Consider the following 21,811-nt stretch of genomic DNA (forward strand, 5'->3'; position numbering starts at 1 on the left):
TCTCCCTTCCAGGGGGCTTCGTACAGGCAGGACGTCACGAGAAGTGGGTGCTTTAGATGCAATCTGGGAGCAAAGAGGCAGGAGGAAAGCTCTTCAGAACAAATGCTGGCGATCTTGCACTACAGGGGCCAGACTTGTCTATTGGTCTTGCTCGTGGCACCTGAATTTTGCCCTGGACAGCAACGTAAGCGACCAGAGATCTGGGAGGCCCGACTTCCAGCAAGGAGGAGCTCAGTGCTTTTGGGCTCTGTGCTCCCTGTCTTGTCTCCATTTCCTCAATGTGAAACAAATGGGGTTGCACTGGCCTGCTCCTAATTCCTGTGCTGTCAGCATTTTTACCCACAGCATCACCGGGTGCAATCTCTCACACAGCAGAGACACTCTGTGAAATTGACTGAAGAAATTAATACGTTGAATAAAAACTACTCAAATTGGAGAATCTAGGAGCCTCTTACCTGCCAGTTTCCCCCCTCCCAAAGTCTCACCTTGAGACAGCTGGAGACTGATCGATCCCCTGGATTCAGAATTATTTATGTATTTAGAGAAGTCTAATCAAAAATAGTCGAAAATAGATAGCTTTGATATCTGTGTCTTCTGTCATTTCGTGATTGCTCAAATCTTGATGTGCCATCATCAGAGGAGTCACTCCCTGAGCTGTGAAGCCAGCCCAGACTCACATCTCTTTGGCACTGGCAGCCTCTGGTCACGGGTCCCAGTGCCCCTCTCACGTGGCCACCCCACTGACCAGCTCTCTCTATCTCTTCCAGAAAGCAGATCTGGCTGTGGCCGGCCTCACCATCACAGCTGAGCGGGAGAAAGTGATTGATTTCTCGAAGCCATTCATGACTCTGGGAATTAGCATTCTTTACCGGGTTCATATGGTAAGAGACTTATTTTATAAGCATTTATGTCATTAAAGTTATTTGCATGCAAACACTGAGTTACATAGTAATAATGAATGATTCACAGAAATATTTAGATTTCAGGACTTAAATGCAAATGTGCTGGGCTATTTTTTCCCCCATCAGCTGCAGGAACTTGCAAACAGGAGGGGTGGGGGAAAAAAATCGCACTTGTGGGTTTTCCAGTAAAAATTGCTTGTGCCTCACTGAGTAGCAACGGCCGAGAGTGATGGTTTGGGGCTTGGTGCGCAGTGCATCGGTGATCCGCCCCATCGTCACTCAGCTTCCTCTGGGGGGCGCTGTCACCCCAGCGTTCTCAAGGACCGCACCGGCTTGCAGGTGCAGCTGTATTCACTCCCAGCAGTGCTTCTGATAAGACAGCGTAGACTTCCTCCTCCCTGGATTGTTCTGGTAAAGTCAGTGTGGATAATCTGGCCTGCCTCCTCTTTCTGCATCTCCTAAACACCAGAGTCCTCTGGCAAGGTTGGCTACAGTGAGCATCCAGTGAATCTGCAGGAGCACACAACAGGCAGCCGAGGATGGACATGACCTCTAAGCGTATTGGCTGGAGTAGGGTACGGGGCAGAGGAGCCCTGTCTGGGTCTCATCCACCAAGTGGATAGTCGTCACCCCTCCAACCCGTAGCTGCCGTCTACACCTGCTTTACCTTACTGGACCTCCAGAGCTTTCCTTTCCTCCTTCCATCCAACCTGGCTGCAAGTGCACATCTCTCACATGCATTTCCCCGCTGCTCTGGGACGCGAGTCATTGTCGGTGTCCATCGCTCAGCTGCCGGTGGGTACTACAGTCCCTAACCTGGCACCACGAGATGGCCCAACAGGGGAGGGACCAAGAGGTCACCCCACAGGCCTGCTGAAGAGGTGACGCCTTCCCAGGCTGCACGTCCCAGATCCAGAAGAAGGAGAAGTGCTGCCTCCGCAGCTGCAGCCTGGCTCCTGTCATTGGCAGCTGTCAGTGGCTCTGGTTTCTCCAGGCAGCTCGCTCAGCTGCTCAGCTCGGCCTTGTCCTTTGCCAGGCCTGGGTGCCCATCATGGACAGATGGATGTCTCCCAGCTTGGGAAAGACGGCTAAATGACGTGGAAGAAGAGGCAGCATCATCCAAACCCCTAAGTCCCCAGCCTAAGACAGACAGAAACGTGAGGGTGCAGTGGCTGTCAGTGCTATTGCTGACGTGTCTGTGTTTGTTAGAGTTGGGGCACCTGAACTGGCCAAGCCAGCTTCCTCCTGCTCATTCTTTTTCAACTGAATTTTTAATTTTTTCAATTGACACTTCAAAAGTGCCCTTAGTTCCTATTCATTGAGCACCTCCCATGTGCTAGAGACTCCAGCAGGGCCCTGTGATGTGGGATGTTGTTGTGGGTTGCATGGTGTCCTCCCCAAAAAAGAGATGTTGGAGTCCTAATCCTCAGGACCCGTGAAGGCGACCTTGTCTGGACAGAGGGTCTTTGCTGGCCTATTTTTTTTTTTTAAGGATTTATTTATTTGACAGAGTGACAAAGGCAGAGAGAGACAGGCATAGAAAGAGAGCTTCTATCTGCTGGTTCACTCCCCTAATGATCACAATGGTCAGGGCTGGTCCAGGATGAAGCCAGGAGCCTCCCAGGTAGGCAGCAGGGTCCCAACCTCTTGGACCAGATTCCACTGCCTTAACAGGCACCGTAGCAGAATATTCAGGACTCGAACTGGCACTCTACTCTGGGATGCCAGTGTCGCAGGCCGTGGCTTAACCCACTGGGCCACAACGCCAGCCCCAGCAGCAATGATTTAGTTAAAGAAGAGGTCATATTGGCTAGAGTGGATCCTAATCCAATAATGCGGATCCTTATAAATAGAGGGGAATTTGGACGCAGTCCCATGGGGGTGGATGCCATTGGAATTGGGAAGCAGGGCTTAGAGTGATGAACTTAAAGGAAGTCCACCAATTGCCAGCAACCACAGAGGCTAAAAGAAACAAGGAGCTGCAGCGATGGCCCGGTCCTACCGACAGCTTGATTTTGGTCTTCCCGCATCCAGAACCGTGAGCTGACATGTGGAGGTTCTTTTAAACCACCCAATTGCTGGCCTTTCTGATGGCAGTCCTGGGAAACTAACACAGTATTGTTGTTCCTATTTTGGACAAAAGGAAATGGAGGATTTTAAAAAAAATATTTATTTATATGAAAAGCAGAACAACAGAAAGAGTTGTGTGCTGGGGGGAGAGATAGACAAAGAGAGATCTTCCATCTTCTGGTTCACTCCCTATATGGCCACAACAGCCAGGGCCAGGCTGAAGCCAGGAGCCAGGATCTCCATCTAGGTTTCCCAAGTGAGTGGCAGGGGCCCAAGCACTTGGTCCGCCCTCCACTGCTTATCCAGGCACATTAGCAGGGAGCTTGAAGAGAGAAGCAGAACAGCTAGAACTTGAACCCGTACTCCCAAATGGGATGCCAGCGACGCATGTGGCACCTTAACCCACTGTGCCGCAACACTGGCCCCAAAGTGCAATCAGTTTAAAAACTGGACAGGGGCTACTTGCTAACAAGTGAAGGAGCAGGGCTTCACCCAAGAGTAGTGTGATTCGGGCCTGTGCTCTCTGTGGTCCCAGCTAGCACCCTGGTATACGGAATTTTTGAATCCTTGTCCCGTAAAGCACTTGTGCAGCCCCTTTTTTGTTTGGTTCTCTGGAGTGCGGTTTGAGGAAAGAGGCCAGGAGCTGTAATTGCCAACATGCAGAGACGGAGACCAGAGTCGGGCAGAGCTGGGCCTGGAGTGTAGGTCTTCCTACCCAAGGACAGCGTTCTCGTCATTGCGACATCGGTCAGGGCTCCCGAGGCGGTTCCAGCCAGCACCATTTCTCGTTTCCACCCACACACACTGAACCCTGAGGGGGCATCCGAAAGAAATGAAGAGACAGCCTGTCTCCAGATTCCTCTGTCTGGCCTGTGATAGCTATGAAGCCATCTCTGCCCTTGATTTCTTGATTAACACAGATAGAACGAGAGCCCTGCTGGTGACCCGTGGCCCATGGGGGAGGCATCTGACCCCAAGTCACCTGCAAACACCTGCAACTAGGCTACCTCATCACAGAGAACCAGAACTAAACCCCACGTCACCGACCCATGGGGATCCTGTGTTGGGTTGTTGACCGACTGTGACCTATCACCTGCAGACCTGTGACCTTGTTAGTTCCTGGTTTTTGTGTCAGCTCGGCTGGCCTGGGTTGCTAGATGTTTGGTCAACCACTAGTCCAGGTGCCACTGCAGAGGTGTTTTGCAGGTGTGATTTATATCCAGCAGGGGTGGGGAACCTTTTTGTCTGCCAAGGGCTATTTGGACATTTATAACATCATCCATGGACCATACAAAATTATCAACTCAAAAATTAGGCTGCTATTGATATATTGGATTTCGAGTCCCTCCTGAGGTTGCCTTGGCAGGGCCAGAGCAAATGATTCCGTGGGCCTTCTACTGCCTGCAGGCTGGACGTTCCCCACCCCGACACTTCCTTGAGGAAAGGAGGTGATGCTGTGGGTAGCAAATCAGTTGACGGCTCTAAGAATAAACTGAATTTTTTTTTCTGAAGGAGGAGTTCTGCTGTAAGGCTATCATAAACTCCTGCCTGAGTTTGCAGCCTTCCAGCCTGTTCAACTTCTGGGCTCCCACTGTCACGTGAGCCCATTCCAACCAATTTGTCAATCGGCCAGTCAATAAATCTCCTCTTGGCTCTGTTTTCCTGGGGGACCCTGACCAGTACAGTTCCCCGGTCTGCTGAGGATTCCTCTCCTCTCCCAGCCTCCACAGGGAGGCACCACTATGCCACCTGGCTGCTCGGATCTGATTTATAACAGGGGGCCAAGCGGAATAAAAAACGAGTGCTGGCACGAGCAGCTTGCACTGAGCAGAACTGACAGTGTGTGCGCTTATTCAACAAATATTTATCGAGTGGATTGCGAGTGTGAGGCACGACGCTGCGAAAGTCACAGAGAGGCCGGGAGGGAACATCCTGAACTGACTGAGCCAGAGGAGCCTGGGTGAGGCCGAAGCGCACTGAGCTGTGTCTGAAACAAAGGAGGCCGTAGCGGGGACTGCAAAGGGTACAGGTCCTCGTGGAGCCCTAAATCAAAAGGACCTAAATCTAAAACTACGTAGAGAAGCTGTCGCCAATGCAGTAGTGAGGATGGAATCGAATTAAAATTCAATACCAGATGTTTATTGTTTTGTCGATTTTCTGTACTTTGCTGGTTACCTGTGAGCAGAAACATGGCTAATCTAATCTCTTTGAAAATCGCGAAGGCTCCAGACTCTCTGAGTTCTGTGTCTGTGAGGTCACCTTGCTGATGAGTGCCGGTTACCTAAAGGTGAGCATCTGGTGGCGCTCAAACCTGTGTGCGCAAGTGCAAATCACGCACGCCAAGTGGAGATGCCTGGCGAAGAACCGCTGGCAAAGCATCTTCGTAACAGGCAGCGGCAAGTGTGGCTCTGAGGTCTGAAGACAACCAGAAAAATAATTTGCGAGTTTTCAGCAATCTGTGATTATCCAGGCTTTTTCATGAACGTGGGACATCTAGAGTTAATGATGGGATGTTTGCCTTCTTCCCAACATCAGAGCAATCGCTATTTCTGCTCAGGCATTCCTAGGACCAAAATAAGAAGGATGCTTGGCTGTTTTTACTCCTTACTCCCCGTGACTCAAGGGGCGAGCTAAGGACTCTGGCTTGGGCATTTTTTTTTACTGTTGATCTGCTGCATTTTTCAAAAGTCTTTATCTGTCTCTCCCTAAGTAGACACCAGTGGGAGCTGCAGTAAGGGGAAGGCACTTTCTTGTCAGACCACAGATTTTTTCAATGATATGATTTTTGGTGTGGAAAATGTTGATTGCAGATATGCAGTGTGCAGGGAGGGGAAGGGAAGAAGGAGAGAATGAAGGAGGGAGGGAAGGAGGGAAGGGACCAACACTTCAGTGACCTGGTGGGCAGTGAGCAGCAGCCCTCCCTTTGTGGCTTCTGGGTGGGCAGCCCTGAGCCCCAGGAACCTGGGTTTCTGTTATGTGGCTCTGCAAGGCCAGGCAATAGGATAAGTGACCCCAGCTTACGTTTTTCCTTTCTGGCCTTGAGAACAAAAGGAGATGGGAAGCAGATGTCTCAGGCAGCCCAGACACATCTGCTCAGGCCTGGCCACAGCTGCTACCTGAACTCACTGCTGTCTCCCTTCAGGTGTTCACACATCCACCCACCACACAGCATCCACCGGGAAGCTGTCAGAAGCCGTGGCTGGGGCCAGACAAGCACTTAGGCCATATGTCTGTGGCCTGGCCTTTAGAATCTGGGGTGCTCTGGTGCTCCAAGGACGGGAGTCAAGGGATAGGAGATCTGAAGCTCAAGGCTCCCCTGATTTCCTTGGCAAATTAGCTCAGTGCTTCTTGTAGAGAAGCTCAGTATTTGGTGTAACAGGACAACATGGTGACACCAAAGGCACTGAGGCCAAGTTTGCTGATACTGCAGATGCATACCGTGAGTCCTGCAGGGTTTGGGTAAGCAAAGGGAGAAAAACAGGGAAAACGAAAGCTCTTATATTTGACCTACACAGTGTATCAAGTAGCTCTCTGTCTTTTTTGCTTTTGCAGCAATTTGCCTAATGATGTTTTGCTCAGACAGACTAATACTGAAATAAGTTTGCATTACTCAAGTACACCCTAACTGTTATAGCAAGACATCATTAGAGTGTGCCAGAAACCAACCTGGGATTCAGCATGCGGCACATAAAACCCCCAAGTGGCTTAATCTCATCTAAACAACTCAATGTTGACAATTTTAGAGAGGTGGGGCAGATGTCCAAGATATTTGTTGACCAACGTCTCTTCATTGATGAAAGTCTTCCACATGCAGGGTCTGGTTTAATGCAGCAATGTTGCAAGGCAGGTGGTAGGATTCCCATTTTGCATGGCAGGATTCTAAAGCTCCATGGGCCTATTCATTGCAACAGAAGGAGGAGAGGCCACTCAGTGGTGCAGGAGGTGTTGAAGCTGGGTTTTCTGTCTCCAAGTCCCACACACTTCCAGTGATCCGTCTTTATGATATAGTGGGTGGATTTTCCCAGTGTCAAGGCCATATGTTAGATGACCTTTCAAGATCATTTCCAGTCTTTGGGTACCACTCCTGTCTGTGATCCCCTACAGGATCCCCAGCCAGCCAGAGCTCCTGGAGCTCCCTGGAAAATGTGAGCTCACCGCTTTCCCCACTCCTGTCCAGCTCCACCTTGCATGGATGAGTGGTAAAGTTTCCTATTCGGTTCTTTCTCTCTGTTTAACTCTCAGCTAGAGTCTCCTCTATCAGGAAAAGTAGGCCAAAAAAAATCAGACAGTGATTAAAAAGAGAGAGAAATAAGTGCCAACATTATGTTAATGCATGGCATTTGCTGGATGTATTACCCATTTTTCAAGAAGGTCTGTTTTATTTAAAAAAAAAAAAACTGTCTAGGAAAATGGAGAACGATGCTAAGTAAACCAGTGAATCATTTCAAATACTGCTTAATACTCTTGTTACAAGAAAGTGGAAAATGAATAGAGTTTTATTCCTTAAAGCTAAGTAGCATGATAGGCCATCTAATGGAAATATGGATCCCTGAATGTATAATCATTTTAATATTAGTTATTTATCAAGTGCTTCTCTCCTAAGAAACTCATGGTGTCTTCCCAACACTGTTTTCATGATTCTCATATTCCCCCTTCATATGGATTGTGTGATTCCATTTTATGGGAGAAGAAAATGGCACCCCCAAGAAGTTGAGTGGCTTGCCTAGGGCCACTCAGTAAGTCAAGGTCAATTCCAGGGTTAGAACTTAGTCCACTCACACCAGGCTCCCAACCATATGAGTTACATAGACAACAAACTCACCTGGGTGTTTTATATGGAGAGAAATTAATTGCTTGCCTCCTTGTTTATTCTGGAGTTGGCAGTGGAGTGCACGCTAAACCAAAATACCATCAAAACAGCCCATTGCCGACACACAGTGGGAGGCTAGCCATGGATTTCTGAGGAAGCACCTCCTGTTGCCTCTCCCAGAAGCAATTATGGAGAGAAGGTGTTCTTTTACCGCGCCAGCCAGGGAGAGAATTTTATTGACCGTCGGTCACTGCTGGGTGTTGACTATAGAACAAGAAGCTGCTTAGTTCTAAAGACGGTCAGAAGCACGGGCCAACATGGCAAGCCTTTTGTCGTTGACCTTGTGAGGGAGGGCCTGGAGCATAGCGAGGGAGACCGTTGATTGCATTGGCGTGCATTTAGGGAAATGGTAGAGAGGGCACACGGCCCTTTCACAGCTCCAGAAGGACCTGCCACACATCTGGTCCACTCTGTCAGTGCCTCCTCTGGGAAGGCTGAAGTGGAGCCAAGGTCTAAAGGTTGGGGTCACTGGTTTCCAAGAGCCACCCTTCCGGAAGGAGGCCCAGTGTTACCCTAGTTGCTTCCTTGGAGAGTCCTGGGAGAAGCCATGTCATTCACACCTTACCACCCACCCACGGGGACTCCAGGAGTTACAGAAAGTGGCTGCGGGCAGATGGTGTCCTCTCCCCAAGCACCTGAGGCACATGTCACCATAGGAAAGAAAACAGTATTGCTTGTCCTTTGCAGAAGGCGTCAGCATAAATGGAAGCCATCTCCTCCACTACGTACCATCTACCCCGTCCCTCTCAGGGTAGTCTGAGCGGGACCTCAGGGCTAGCATTCGACAGAATGGAAACAAATCCGAGCACAGCACATGCGATGTGTTAGCTCACCCAGTTCTCAGAGCAACCCTGCAGGGTAGCGTGTACTGTCGCCCCAGTGTTACAAAAGAGGAAATGACGGCCTGCGGGTCCAGTGATTTGCCCAGGGTCACAGCCTTGTAAGTGGCAGCGCCGGGCAGTGGGGCTGCAGCGTCTGTGCTGAATCCACCACCTGCCCTGCTTTATCTGGCTCTGGTGTCCCCGTGCGTTTGGCTCCAGACACGGGAAAAGCAATTGCATTATTACTGTAATATCATTTCCTTTAGTACCCATAGAGTAAAGTGTCTGCCAGCTTAGAGCTGTTTTTTAAGTGCAAGAGGAAGGTTTGACACGTAAGAGGAGTTTAGTGCCACGTTATGGCCCCATGGGCAGCCCCACTGCTACTATTTAGAGGACCTCAGCACACCGAGATTGTAGTCCATTGGTGACAAACCCTTTGGGTCCCCACCATCAGAGAGGGCCAAGGCTGCAGGCTCTGATGTGGTCCGTGTGAAGAACCACTCGAAAGTCAAGGGAACCGGTTCTGATTTTGCCACCGTGTACTCTGCCATTCCATCAGCTGGACATGACCTGTTCTAGACATTGGGGGCACAGGCTATCTATTAGACCCACTTACCCGCCTCCAAAGTGGTTGTATGTACCAGGAACTGGCCCAACTTGCAGTCAGCATAAGCATGTGTAAATCAATACAAATGCCTATAAACACAACGGAGTCACAGTAAATGATGATGGGTTTAGATAAATAATGGCTAAGAGTACTTTGCGGTGCTGAGATAGAGTAGGTTGAGTTGCTGCTGGCAGTGGGGAGAAGGCGTGGGATTAATTAGAGAGTTTATGGGAGCAAGTTACGGAGATGGGAAGGAGAGGAAGATGTTGTGCAGCTGCCATCTGCATGAGGGATAGCATGGCATGCCTATGGCACAGCTTGACGAATGAGCACCAGAGATCGAAGCCATCACCAATGATTTGAGAGAGGCACTTAACCTCCCCAGGTCTCCGTTCTTCCATCTGTCAGTATGGAAAATTGGGTATTGAAATCAAGAGAACACTTTGAGTTCTGAAGAAAAGTATCACCATCATGCATCCTTTGGGTTCAGGAAAATCTATTATTTGGAAGAAATGCCTATGACATATGACACTTGATTTGCTCCAGGCACCAGTAACTCAGATGTCCTTTGGGAAGGAAGCAAACGAAAGCATTGGCATAGAAAAAAAATGGTAAGCATTCAGACTCTTGCAAGGAACATACTTCTCCTTGGCATATCTGAACAGTATGGGCTGAGCCCAAGCCAAGGCTGTGTGAGCCCAGACCCAAATCTCAAATGTCTGCCCATTCCTTGCTCTTCTGGTTGGCGTCAGTCAATCACAAGTGGAATCAGATGTTGCCTTGCCAACGTGGCTGATAGGTTTCTGGCGGAGCTGTGTTTATGTCTTGGTCCTTGTTTGTGTGATGTTCTGTGTTTTGTAACTTGCATCTCTGGGAATTTTTCCCATGGCTTTTCATTGTTCCTTATCACCCATAACCAAATATGGCAGCTTTAAATAGTGCTGTCATTTTCCTCTATTTCATTCATTGTGATATAATCAGGTATAGATTTCTGACATCGAGCATCTAATGGGGTTTCAGATTCAGAAAGCAACAATAAAAGATGTTTCCACTCCCGGGTGTCTCTCAGTTGGGAAACACTGGGGGAAGCAGCCGTGAGTGACAGGGCAGGTGGAATTTGTGTGTGTGTGCTCGGAGGAAGTGTGAGGTCAGGAAGGACCCCACACCTGGAACAAGCAGGTGACTTCTGCTACAGTGGCTGTGTGGGTGGAACTGAGTCCTTTGTCCCTTCTGATGATGTCCAGCACGGGCCCCGCTGCTGTTCCCCACTCTTCGTGGTAGAGGATTTACATACTGATGGGACCAGGCACGCTCAGATGGCCACTTCCCTCAATCTTCTATTTCTTCCCTTAGTTACTGGGCTGTGTCCTTCCAATTGTCTCATTTTCCTCTTACATCATCTGAATATTCTGTGCAGACCATATGTGGATGTGTCAGGAGGCAGAGAACTGGCAAATGGTATGAGAGCCTGGGCCAAGCTGTATTGTGAAAGAAAATCAAGTTCAGACAGACCACCGAGAGGTCGCTGTCACACTGCCGATAGGCCACGAGGCCCGGAGCGGCCGCCCCACTGGCAGGGGGTGAGCTGTTGATGCCATTGCTATGCACCCTCTTTGTCTCAAAGAGTAGAGTAAAACGGTGCCCTAGATGGCTCAGGAACTGCCCACAGGATCCCCAGAAGGAATGGAAGGCCATCCAGAGAGAAGCTGAAAAGCAGCCGTGATCAGGCACGCAAATCCACCAGGACCCTGCAGAACTGTGCCCCTCCCACACGTCTCCCACGTGGCCTTGGGAACAGCTACTGCTGCTGTTTCTTGTCTCCTTCTAGTCTCCTACAGATGGGCAGTAGCTCAGCCAGCTGGTTGAGTTTAGCTGTGTATTGACACAGGTATGGCCCTTTGTGTGTTTCTGAGAACCCCTATGCAGAGGCAGTGCTCCTGCGTATGGACAGATTATGTCATGACCGGTATGGCCTTGAGCTTGAGCCCCCAGCTTCACATGGACTTCCAGTCCTATCCATGGGCTTCTTGGATGCCTGGGATCATGACCAGAGCATTTTCCAGAGCGGTTCTCAGGAGCATCCAGTCTGGTGGCTTTGTGCTAAATGAAAGAAGCAAGCACAGGGCAAGACAGAGGAGCGGCAGGGAGCTGGAGAGAGAATGCCTTGTCGATGTTGGACAGCTGTCACTCAGCTCTGTCGTTCTCAGATGCCTCATGTTTAATGAAAACAGCAGAATCTAGACTGCTAGATGAAATCGTGTACTCATTGTTGGCAATTAACACCCAGAGGGTAAGCAGAGCAAGTGTGTGGGCTGTCTGTATTCCATGGGCATCGTGGGTCCTCTCTGATCTAGTCCTGCTTCAACCAAGGCCTGGGAGGGCTGGGACTTGCCTGAGAGCACGCAGCTAAATGCAGAGCAGATGCCTTAACTCCACCCTTCTCCATCCGTGTTGTTTTCTTGTGAAAATGGCAGGGAGATTGGAGTCCAGGTTTCTATTCCTGGCTTGGGACAAAGGCACATTTTTCCATGGCGTAGTAGTGCAAGTCCTGGGCTGGGTCACAAAACATGCATTTGGATCCTTGCTCTTCCACTTACAATCTGTTCAGGGCTACTTCAAAAGGTTCTTAGAGGGCCGGCGCTGTGGCACAGTGGGCTGAGCCTCTGCCTGCGGCGCTGGCATCCCATTTGGGCACCAGTTTGTGTCCTCACTGCTCTTCTTCCAATCCAGCTCTCTTCTTCTGGCCTGGGAAAGCAGTGGAGGACGGCCCAAGTGGCTTGGGCCCCTATACCACGTGGGAGATCCAGGAGAAACTCCTGGCTCCTGACTTCAGATTGGCTCAGCTCCAGCTGTCGAGGCCATTTGGAGAGTGAACCCGTGGATGAAGACCTCTCTCTCTGTCTCTCCTTCTCTCTATCTGTAACTCTACCTCTCAAATAAATAAAATCATAAAAAAAAAAACTTGGAAAACTGGAATTAAAAATAAGTTAATTTGGGTGCAAAAACTTGAAATCTGCATAGGATGAAGTCTTCTAAAAAGTTTATGTAAAGTGTATATTATGAAAAGCTGTGTGTGGATTTCAGTACATTTTTGTACCGCAAAAATGCCAGTGGAAGCCAAGTTCACAGTCACGCTGCCTTGCTCTGACCCATGGCCATGCTGACTGAATGTGAGCGTTGACTCTGGCTTTCATCTCCATTCCCAGGGTCGCAGGCCGGGCTATTTCTCCTTCCTGGACCCATTTTCCCCAGGTGTCTGGCTCTTCATGCTCCTAGCCTATCTGGCTGTCAGCTGTGTCCTCTTCCTTGTGGCTCGGTAAGTTCTCCCCTTCCCGTCCTCACACCGCCACCGTGTGTCCGCCTCTGGGAACTGCACTGGGGAGGGGGGATGGTTGAGATCTTGGGGCCAAATTAGAGGGAAAGGAGGGGGACACTGCCTAGCGGTCGGGCTCATGCCACCCAGCTATCCATCCAGTCATCTGTGCACACGAGCCTTGCTGTACACAATCTGGTGGGGTGAGCTTGTCTGGACTTGCTACTGCACCCCTGCACTTGCCCCCAGCAGCCCCTAGCCCCCTGGTCTCAGGCCCCTGCTTGAGGTGGGGGGCTTGCTTGGGACGGAGAGAAGGAGAGGAAGGTGACAGGCAGATCTCTGTGATTGAGCACTGTGCACTGGGCAGCCCTGGCACCCGTGCTTAGCGCGATCTGCTACAAAGTGCAGAGAGATGAGAAACAGAGCCTGCAAATTGGGAACAGGGCGACTGGAGGCTGCAGTGCTGCCGGCCAGGGAAAAGGCCTCCCCTGTGCACAGCCTGAACCTGCCTCAGAAAACGCAGCTGCTCTGCGGAATGGGACCTGCAGAGGGAGCAGTCGCAAGAGGGCAGGATGGAGAGAGGTGGTTGCCGGTACTGTTAGGACAAATGATCCAGCTGGGGAGGGGGGGTGTTGGGGAGAACAATCCCTCTCCTGTCCCCCAAGAAACAAGGGATAGCCCCTGGCCCCATGGAAAAACCTAAGGAGCATCCCTAGGCTGTGACCTCCCAAGAATGTGTTCAGAGCCTAAGGGCCTAAGGGACCATGGGAGCAGCCAGGGAGCTGTCCAGAAGTGGAACAGGCCTCATGGCTCCTGGGCCACTCCCTGCCTGGCCTGCAGCTTTCTGAAAGGGACCACCCAAAGGGCTGTTCTGGGGGGAGAGAGAACCACGCAAGATGTGCTTGGAGACTGCCACGGCAGGCTTCTCACTCGGCTCCTTTGCTTTGCACCCTGGGGGTAGGGCCCGAGAGCTCTGCAGGGGACCCCTCTGTGACAACCGGGGTCTTCCCAAGGGGTTAAGGACAGCCCTGTTCTCTCTGGCTAGGAGGTGGAACACAGTGGCCTCCGGAGTCCCAAGGAACCTGAGTAGTCAGCCCCCTAGGGGCAGCCCCCACCCAGCCAGAGCTGGGGTTGTGACACCCTGTCTGTGTCCCTCTTGGTAGAGATCAAGGTCAAGGTTAGGAAAGCCTTGGGGCCCCCGGCCCAGCACAGAGAGGCCTTTCTTGCAACCTGGTTGTCTGGAGAGGCTGACGAGTGTGCTACACCCGGGCCACCCACCCCTCTCAGGCCTGCAGGCGTTGCCACTGTCAAGTAGCTGTTGTCAGCGACAGCTGGCGAGGCGCAGGAGCTCACAGGCTGTCTGACACTTCCACTCTCCACTTTGCCGTGCTGGCTGCCGCTGCTCTTCGGAAGCTGTCTGCCTGAGCCTGGCGCCACTGCTCCGTAATTCACACTGGACTGATGGCGGAGTCCTTGTTTGTGGTGGCCCAAGGCTCACAGCAGGGTGTGGCTTCAGGGATACAATTGGAAGCCTGCATCACCAGCACAGCAGCCTGAGGGGTTAGGGGCTCCCCTCTCCAGACCCCGCCCCCGACACACACACACACACACACACACGCACCTGCACGCATGCATAGGCGGGGTCTTCAGAAAGTTAGTGGAAGATGAATATTATGAAAAACTTACCCATGGATTTCAAAAATGTTGCATCAAAATAAACTTATCTTTTTTAGATTTTAATGGAGAGAGAGAGAGAGCGAGCGAGCTGCAGGCAGGAGCCCAAAACTCAATCCAGGTTTTTCACAAGTACTTGATCTAGCACCTGCTGCCCCCCCTAGAGTGAACATTAGCAGGAAGCTGGATCAGAAGCAGAGTAGCCAGGACTCAAACCAGGCACTCCGTCTGGGACCCAGGCTTCCCAGCTGACATCTTAACCGCCAGGCCCAACACCTGCCCCTAACATTTAATTCCCTTTCCCATGACCTTTGTGAAGCCCCCTCATTTGGGCTGGCGTGCCCTTGGATCATCTGTGCTGAGACAGTGGTTTGCAAACAGGGTACCAGGGGAAGGGGGGAAGGCCCTGGAGCTACCAGAGACTTTGGGGGCAGCCAGAGCTCTGAGGCCCTGAGGCCTCTACATGCAAACCCATTCCATTTTTATTGCCTCTGGGTGAGATTTAGAGGGGGAACTGGTTGAAAATAACAGACCCTCAGGCAGCCCTTCCCAAGCCGGCTGGCTGCCAGAGTCACACAGGGAGCTTGTCAACCTCTGGATTCCTGGGCCCCAGCATCTCCAGGGCAGGGCCTGGGAGGCTACCCTAGAAGCTTACTAGGTTCCTGCCATGATGTGTACGTTTGGGAACCACCACAAAGGCAAACCATCCCTGCTGGACGCAGGCTGGCTGGGAGAAGGAGCAGATCGCACAGGATGTGGGCCAACGAGGGGCTACTTCATGGTGTGTCCAGGAGGCATCGGTGGAAGCAGGGAGAGGGGCTGCAGGACACACACCAGGTGCACCGTGGGCTGAGGGAAGGGACAGGAGCATCAAGTGGTGACCGCGCCCTGGGACACGTGCTGCTAACCCTGCTCGGCACGCTCACACCTGTCCATTCTCCTTCCTCTCTGCAGGGCGGGGAGGCTACCTGGGCCACAGGCTGGGCACAGCAGAGGTACTGCCCGGGCAGGGGCTAGTGGTGAGGCTGAGAGGGACAGCCGGAGGGAGTGCTCCCCACCCAGCCTGCAGGCAGAGAGCTTCGAGCAGCCCTCGGCTCTGTGTCCATCACATTCAATGCAGAGAGTTTTCAAAAGCACCCAAGGCCAGGCCCCATCTGCACAAGCTAACCCAGAATCCAAACATTGACATGCTTTCATGCCATGCTTTCCCTGGGGTGTCTGAAACGCCGACGGGCCCTAGAGATTGTCGAGCGGACACTGGACGGATAGGCAGGACATCACCTGACAGCTTGCACATTCCCAGGCCTCGCCCAGCTGGCTGATTGGGAAGCTCTGGGGGTAGGGACAGCAATTTGCATTCTAACAAGCCTTCTTGTGGATTCTGGTGGGGGCTGAAGTTTGAGGAATACTGCCCAGGGGGAAGGGTTGCAAACCATGGTTCCGTGGGACTCTGGGGCCCTTCCCTGTCCATCTTAGGGGTCTGGGGGTGGAAGGTCAAGCACCTTCTCCCACTGTCTACCCCTTGCCACTCCCATCATCCCATCACAGAGCTCTGCTTTGATCTCTTTTGCACTTTGGAGTTGCATACCAGGATTTAGGGTCTGACTTCAAGGGACAACACTTTGAGAGCCACCAATGCGCTCCAAATGCCTCTGTTTTTTAAAGCTGGGAAAATCCCCGTCCAGCACAGGGAAGTGGCTTGCCCAGGGCACCAGGCTACTTCCTGAGGCACTCCCGGGCAAGGCCGGGAAGGAGGTCTCTTCCAGCTCCCTTTCCGTCACGCCCCTCCTCCGTGACCTGCATTCCTTCTCTCCCACAGGCTGACGCCCTACGAGTGGTACAGCCCGCACCCGTGTGCCCAGGGCCGGTGCAACCTCCTGGTGAACCAGTACTCCCTGGGCAACAGCCTCTGGTTTCCGGTTGGGGGCTTCATGCAGCAAGGTTCCACCATCGCCCCTCGCGCCTTATCCACCCGCTGTGTGAGCGGCGTCTGGTGAGGTCCCAGGCGGAGGTGGGCTGGGCCTGAAGGGGCGGAGGGGCCAGACCCCGGGTAGGGGTGGGAGAAGCTGCTGCTGGGAGAGCCTGAAGCCTCTGGTCCTCCCAGCAGAGCCTGGCAGGGCCCTGTGCTGCCTTCTGCCAGCTCAGCCTTTGTTGAGCAGTGGGTGGAGCCCAATAGATCCCATCATTCCCCCTCCCCTTTCTGTGTCTCTGGGGTCTGAGCACAGAGGGAAACCAAGGCAGGAAGCAAGACGGGTGAGAAAGCCAAGCCCATGATCATTTCCTTGCCTGAACAGGACCTGAGGTTTGAGTGGCTGGGCCTTTGACGACATATGCAGATGTATGCAAATCCGATCCTGCTGCAGGAAGTCCCTGAAGGAGGAGGCTGTCCCATCATGGCCTGTCTCACCTTTCTCGGGCTTTGTCCCTCAGCTTGCCCCGTCCACCTCAGTGGGTGTGGGGAAATGCAGACCCTCAGAGGCTCAGAGTTGGGCCCAGGAGTCAATATGTGGGGGAGTCTTGTAAGAACTGCTATGTAGATGTATGGGCTCTTTTAGACTATGGTGCGGGGAAGTGAGAAAGACTAAGAGGCTAGAGAGGCGAGTTCGCAAGAGCGGGTTTCCCATGCACTCTTCAAAACCCGCTATGGTTGGCTGCCGCAGCTTGCAGGACTTCCAGCCTTGGTCTCCCTGCTCCTCCTCAGCCCGACTAAGCCAAAGGAGAAGGCAAAGTGGTGCTTCTACCCTTGGGTACTGATGCTGGGGACACGGTCCTGGAGGAGCCGCCGGAGCTGGGGCTGTTAGGGGGGTGACAGCATAGCCAGGACAGTGACCCCTTCCCCTCTGGGGTTTTCACGTCCCAAAAAAGTGATAAATATAGTAGGACCTAAACCACTGGCACAAGATGTTCACCTATTACCAGATAGTGCCAAGAAGTCACTGAGTAGAACTGCGTGGAGAAACGGGGCTCAGGGCGCCAGGTGGAGGAGATGGTCTCACAGGGACCTTCCAAATCCCGGAACTGCAGGCAGGAGCCCAGGGAGATGGGCAGACACCAGCTGAGGATGCTGGGTTCATTCCTGCTGGACGGTTTCCTGCCAGAGAAGGCGCCTTGTCGCTGGTGCAGGCAGAGCCCCATGGCCGCTTCATCCACCTGCCCCAGGAAATCCCTTCCCCAGAGAACTTCAGAGGCCTGAGTCTTGCAGGCCACGCAGCCCCCTTAGTCCAAGGACTTGGCAGGCCCCCGTGGCTTAGCAGTGCTGTTCCAGAGCACGTGTGGGGAGGGCCCTCACCAGCCCCTGCCCCAGGTCGATAGGGCTCCCTCTGCCTCTCGGAGTCCTGAGTTGTTAAGTCAGGGCCTTGCTCTGGGCGTATTTTGGAGGAGGGGGCCAATCGTGGCCCACCCGCATCTCCTCACTGAGAGCCAGTGACAGAAAATGCCAACAGTACTGTAGCCTCACAGCTGCTAGTCCCCCTGTGACACCGGAGCAAAGCTCTGTCAGCCCCTCTGGAGACAACGTGGGCAGCACTTGCTTTCTGTACAGCAGCGATTGGCTGACCTCTTCCCGTACAACCCGGAGCTAACCAGCCACATGGCCGCCCAGGGTGGAACAGACGCCAGTGTCTAGTGATGGGGCCGAGGGAACCTCCTCCACCAACTCAGGTCCCGCCCACAGCCAGGGTTCATGAACCTATGGTTGTGACCAAGGCAGCTAAGTAGTTGTAGAATGCTGGCTTTCTCTGGGGGCAAGGGCATGCAAAACAGCTTCCACCAGACCCGGGGGGCTGAGGGCCGAGCAAGGAACCAGGCTGAGCACAGAGGGATGCATGGCACGTATGGGGTCCCAGGCAGGGCCGGCAGCAAGGAGGTGACCCCATGAATTTCCATCCCATGTTCATCCGGGGGCCTCTCTGTGCACTTCCTTATGTCTTACATCGTCCAGTCCTTTAGTGATTAGTGATTACCGATCACTCATGATGTATTACCTCGTTTGCTCTCCCAACTCTCCAAAGATAGGCAGCACAGACATTATTATCCCCATTTATCAGCCAAACGAGCTCCGGGAGGGCGGGAGAGGCTTTCCCACGGTCTCAGAGGTGGGTTGTGACAAAGCCAGAAGGAAAGCCGGCTCGCCTCACCGGCGGTCTGTCGTGCGGATGTGCCCACCGCGTTGGGGGCGTCCCTGTTGCTTCACTCCTGGAGAGGCAGCCAGCAGGTGTTCTTGGTCACGGTGCCAGAAAGAGGCAGTGGGACTTCCTGCTCCTGAGAATCCACCTGGCAGCTGCCAGCGGCTGCCTCCCGTGGCAAACTTCATGCATTCGTTGGCAGATTCTTCCTAATGGGTAAAGCGCCATTAACCCAGGCCCTACCGATTCAGAAGCTGTGATTCCCCAACCTAAGCTGTGCTGCAGTTTATCTTTGAACCCCTTGGATGCAAAGGGCTTGGGGTGCAGAGCCACACTGCTGGCCAGACAGGAGAAGGCGTGTTTAACCTACTGAAGTGAACAGAAGGTTGCTTTTTATGGCTTTTAGCATATAGGCTGCCCAAGATGCAATTTTTTTCTAGTTTTAAATGGTTCCATCTACCCAATAAAATGACCTTTTAGTTTGACAGAGCATCCCCATCCTACGAGGTGTCTTTCTAAATTCCAACCTCTTGGCAGGTTAAAGGTGCCTTTCACTGGTTCGTCTTCCACAAAGGCTGGCCGCTGTTTGGATTTGTGGAACTGGTTTTAAAATGCTTGGCGAGCTGCTCTGTGTCCCTGGGCCTCAGTTTCCCCAGCTGCCAAGTTGGGATGAGAATCCCAAGGTGGAGGGCTTACCTGAGCTGTTGCACGTAGCCTTGGCCCACGTCCAGTATACAGAGGAGGCAGGAAGCTGTCCCCCCTCAAGCCCTGAGCAGCGCTCTCAGAGCTGTCCTGTTAGCTCGTCACTAGCTCCTGGCTCGTGGGTCCCCAAACTGTCTCGCGGGCAGGTGCTTCACAACCCACGAATCACCTCCTGTAGGGAATGAGAGGAAAAGTCAACCATCTTCCAGGCAGTGCTCGCGAGCTCGATTCGTTTCTGTCGCCATCATTTGCCCTGCCTCCGTGTTCTTCCTCCACCAGGCCAAGAGCCTCCTTCCAAAGAGGGACTCGCGGTCCCTCCTGTGTCACAGCGGGTCTGGGGATGGGAGCAAGACTCCTGGGGGCGCCCAGGCAGCGAGGACTTGCCATTCTTCTCCTGCACAGGTGGGCATTCACGCTGATCATCATCTCATCCTACACGGCCAACCTGGCAGCCTTTCTGACCGTGCAACGCATGGAGGTGCCCATCGAGTCAGTGGACGACCTGGCTGACCAGACCGCCATTGAGTATGGCACGATTCATGGAGGCTCCAGCATGACCTTCTTCCAAGTAAGCCCCGTTTGATTGTCCACTCCCTCCGGGACCGGGCAGCATGAGGACGAGATGTTAGTCCGCCGAAAATGAAAACATCTCTGCTCATCCCATGACGTCTCTCCTGAACATCTAGTTTGGAAGTCTGCATGGAGCTCATTTTCCTCCTGCTCTGCAGAATGTCCTTGGAATGAGATCCCAAAGTGTGGCCTTTGAGAGGATGCTAGGGACAAGGTGGTGGAAGTGTTTCCAGATTGTAATGGTTTCCTGTTTGCTTTCATGGGCATTAGGAAAAAAAAAAAAAATATATATATATATATATATATATATATATACACACACACACACACACACATTGAATTAAACCTCTTTAAAAATATTACTGCATAGGATGGGTCGAATTTATGTTTTTAAAATTTTAAAATGAGTTAAAATTTATTTAAAATAAAGCACAAGTGAATGAAGTTTGAGGAGTACTCCATTAAGATCCATTGGTTTTCCTGATTCTGGAATCTGGCTGCAGCTCCGATAGGGATCTGGCTGACTTCTGTGGGGTTCCCCCGCAAGGTTCACGAGGAGGCCCTGTCACAGTGGTTGTGTTTGCTGACCAACTGATTGATCGCCAAGGCCAGCAGAGCCCAGCCATAGGGAATAGTAGTTTCCAGATGCTTCAAGGTCTCTAACGAAGCAGGCTTCCCTAGGGGTTAATGGGTTTCTGAGTGGCCTAGACTCTGAGAAATTCAGTTTCACGTGAAACAGGTCCAAGGCCTTCAGCTCACTGGTTTCCATTCAAAGCTCAGTGCTTGTTGGCATGGAGACCAGTGACGCCATCGTGCAAACACAGGGTTTGGATGGACCCCCAGAATTCTCTCTCTCATTATTTTTTTTTTGTAGCACAGAAGCCAGAATCAGATGGATGGCTTGGTTTAGAGTGGATAGAAAATTGCTGGCTCGGCTTCTTCAGGTGATGTCTCAGTATAAACTCCTGAATGAACCTGAGTCTGGTGCCCCAACCTGAGGGACGGGGAAGGGACCCAAACAAAATTGCAGGTCTTCTACCAGAAAATGGAGGTTGGCAGTGCAAAACCTGTCCAGGGTAGGTGAGGCAAAACCAATGATCAAACAGCAGGCAGAATGCACGGTGCCTTCCGGCCACATTGCTTTCTTGTCTTCCTGTACAAGGTGTTAGTGGCACAAGTCCCTGCCCCGCCGTTAGGCAGTGGCAGTGAACGCCCTGAGTGGAGAGACCGTCGTGAGCGGATAGAACAGCACAAGGACCAGCATTGAAGTCCCACTTGATTCCCTTCCTTCTCAAGCCAACATTTCCTTTCTCTTTTCCCAATCCCACTTCCCTTTGATCTCGTCCCCAGAACTCCCGCTACCAGACCTACCAGCGCATGTGGAATTACATGTATTCCAAGCAGCCGAGTGTGTTCGTGAAGAGCACGGAGGAGGGAATCGCCCGGGTGTTGAATTCCAACTACGCCTTCCTGCTGGAGTCCACCATGAATGAGTACTATCGGCAGCGAAACTGCAACCTCACTCAGATTGGGGGCCTGCTGGACACCAAGGGCTATGGGATTGGCATGCCAGTCGGTATGCAGGAGAGGAACAGCCTCTTTGGGTAGCTTCCTCCAGGCAGGGTCAGGGGAGCCAAAGCCACCGAAGGCAGCATCGAATTCAGTAATCCGTGTTTCTAGAACCAGGCTAACAGGGACTTGAGGTGGCATTTTCAAGGTTAAAAATAAAAATACCACACACTTCCACGAATCAGTGATCAGTGCTCAACTGATATTATTAAAGGACTAGTTGACTGGTTATTTCTTAATTAATCATTAAAAGAATAACCCTAATGATTAAAGGACATAGGGATGCCCCTGGTGGACACTTTATGCCTTTCGTTCCCCCTCCCATCTGCTTCCTGCCCCTTGACCATTTCTGTGTTGATTGACATCTCTATTAACGGTGGGGAAGAAGGAAGAGATGGTGAAACTCAAATGAATTAATTTGGCTGTTTGTCAGTGTCCCCACTGAAGAGTTGACTGACGTGATAGGATGAGATGGCTTTCAAATTATTTGTCAGTTTCACTGATCCATCCGCCATGAGTCAGCGAGGGCAGCAGAGCAGTGGCAGGACAGCTTGCTGACTGAGCACCAGCCAGTTTTGGTACGGGAGGG

General features: G+C 52.1%; 1 protein-coding gene across 1 annotated transcript in view; it reads left to right on the forward strand.

Annotated features, from left to right (window-relative positions):
• The window catches only part of GRIK4 (glutamate ionotropic receptor kainate type subunit 4), a 436,484-nt gene that overhangs the window by 394,010 nt on the left and 20,663 nt on the right, over positions 1 to 21,811 (forward strand). The window contains exons 14-18 of the mRNA XM_062198401.1: positions 768 to 881; positions 12,477 to 12,586; positions 16,077 to 16,250; positions 19,486 to 19,651; positions 21,004 to 21,229. Coding sequence (XP_062054385.1) covers positions 768 to 881; positions 12,477 to 12,586; positions 16,077 to 16,250; positions 19,486 to 19,651; positions 21,004 to 21,229 — 790 coding nt within the window. The remainder of the gene's footprint in view (positions 1 to 767; positions 882 to 12,476; positions 12,587 to 16,076; positions 16,251 to 19,485; positions 19,652 to 21,003; positions 21,230 to 21,811) is intronic.

Source organism: Lepus europaeus, chromosome 7, assembly GCF_033115175.1.
Source record: "Lepus europaeus isolate LE1 chromosome 7, mLepTim1.pri, whole genome shotgun sequence".
In the NCBI taxonomy this organism is placed as follows: domain Eukaryota; kingdom Metazoa; phylum Chordata; class Mammalia; order Lagomorpha; family Leporidae; genus Lepus; species Lepus europaeus.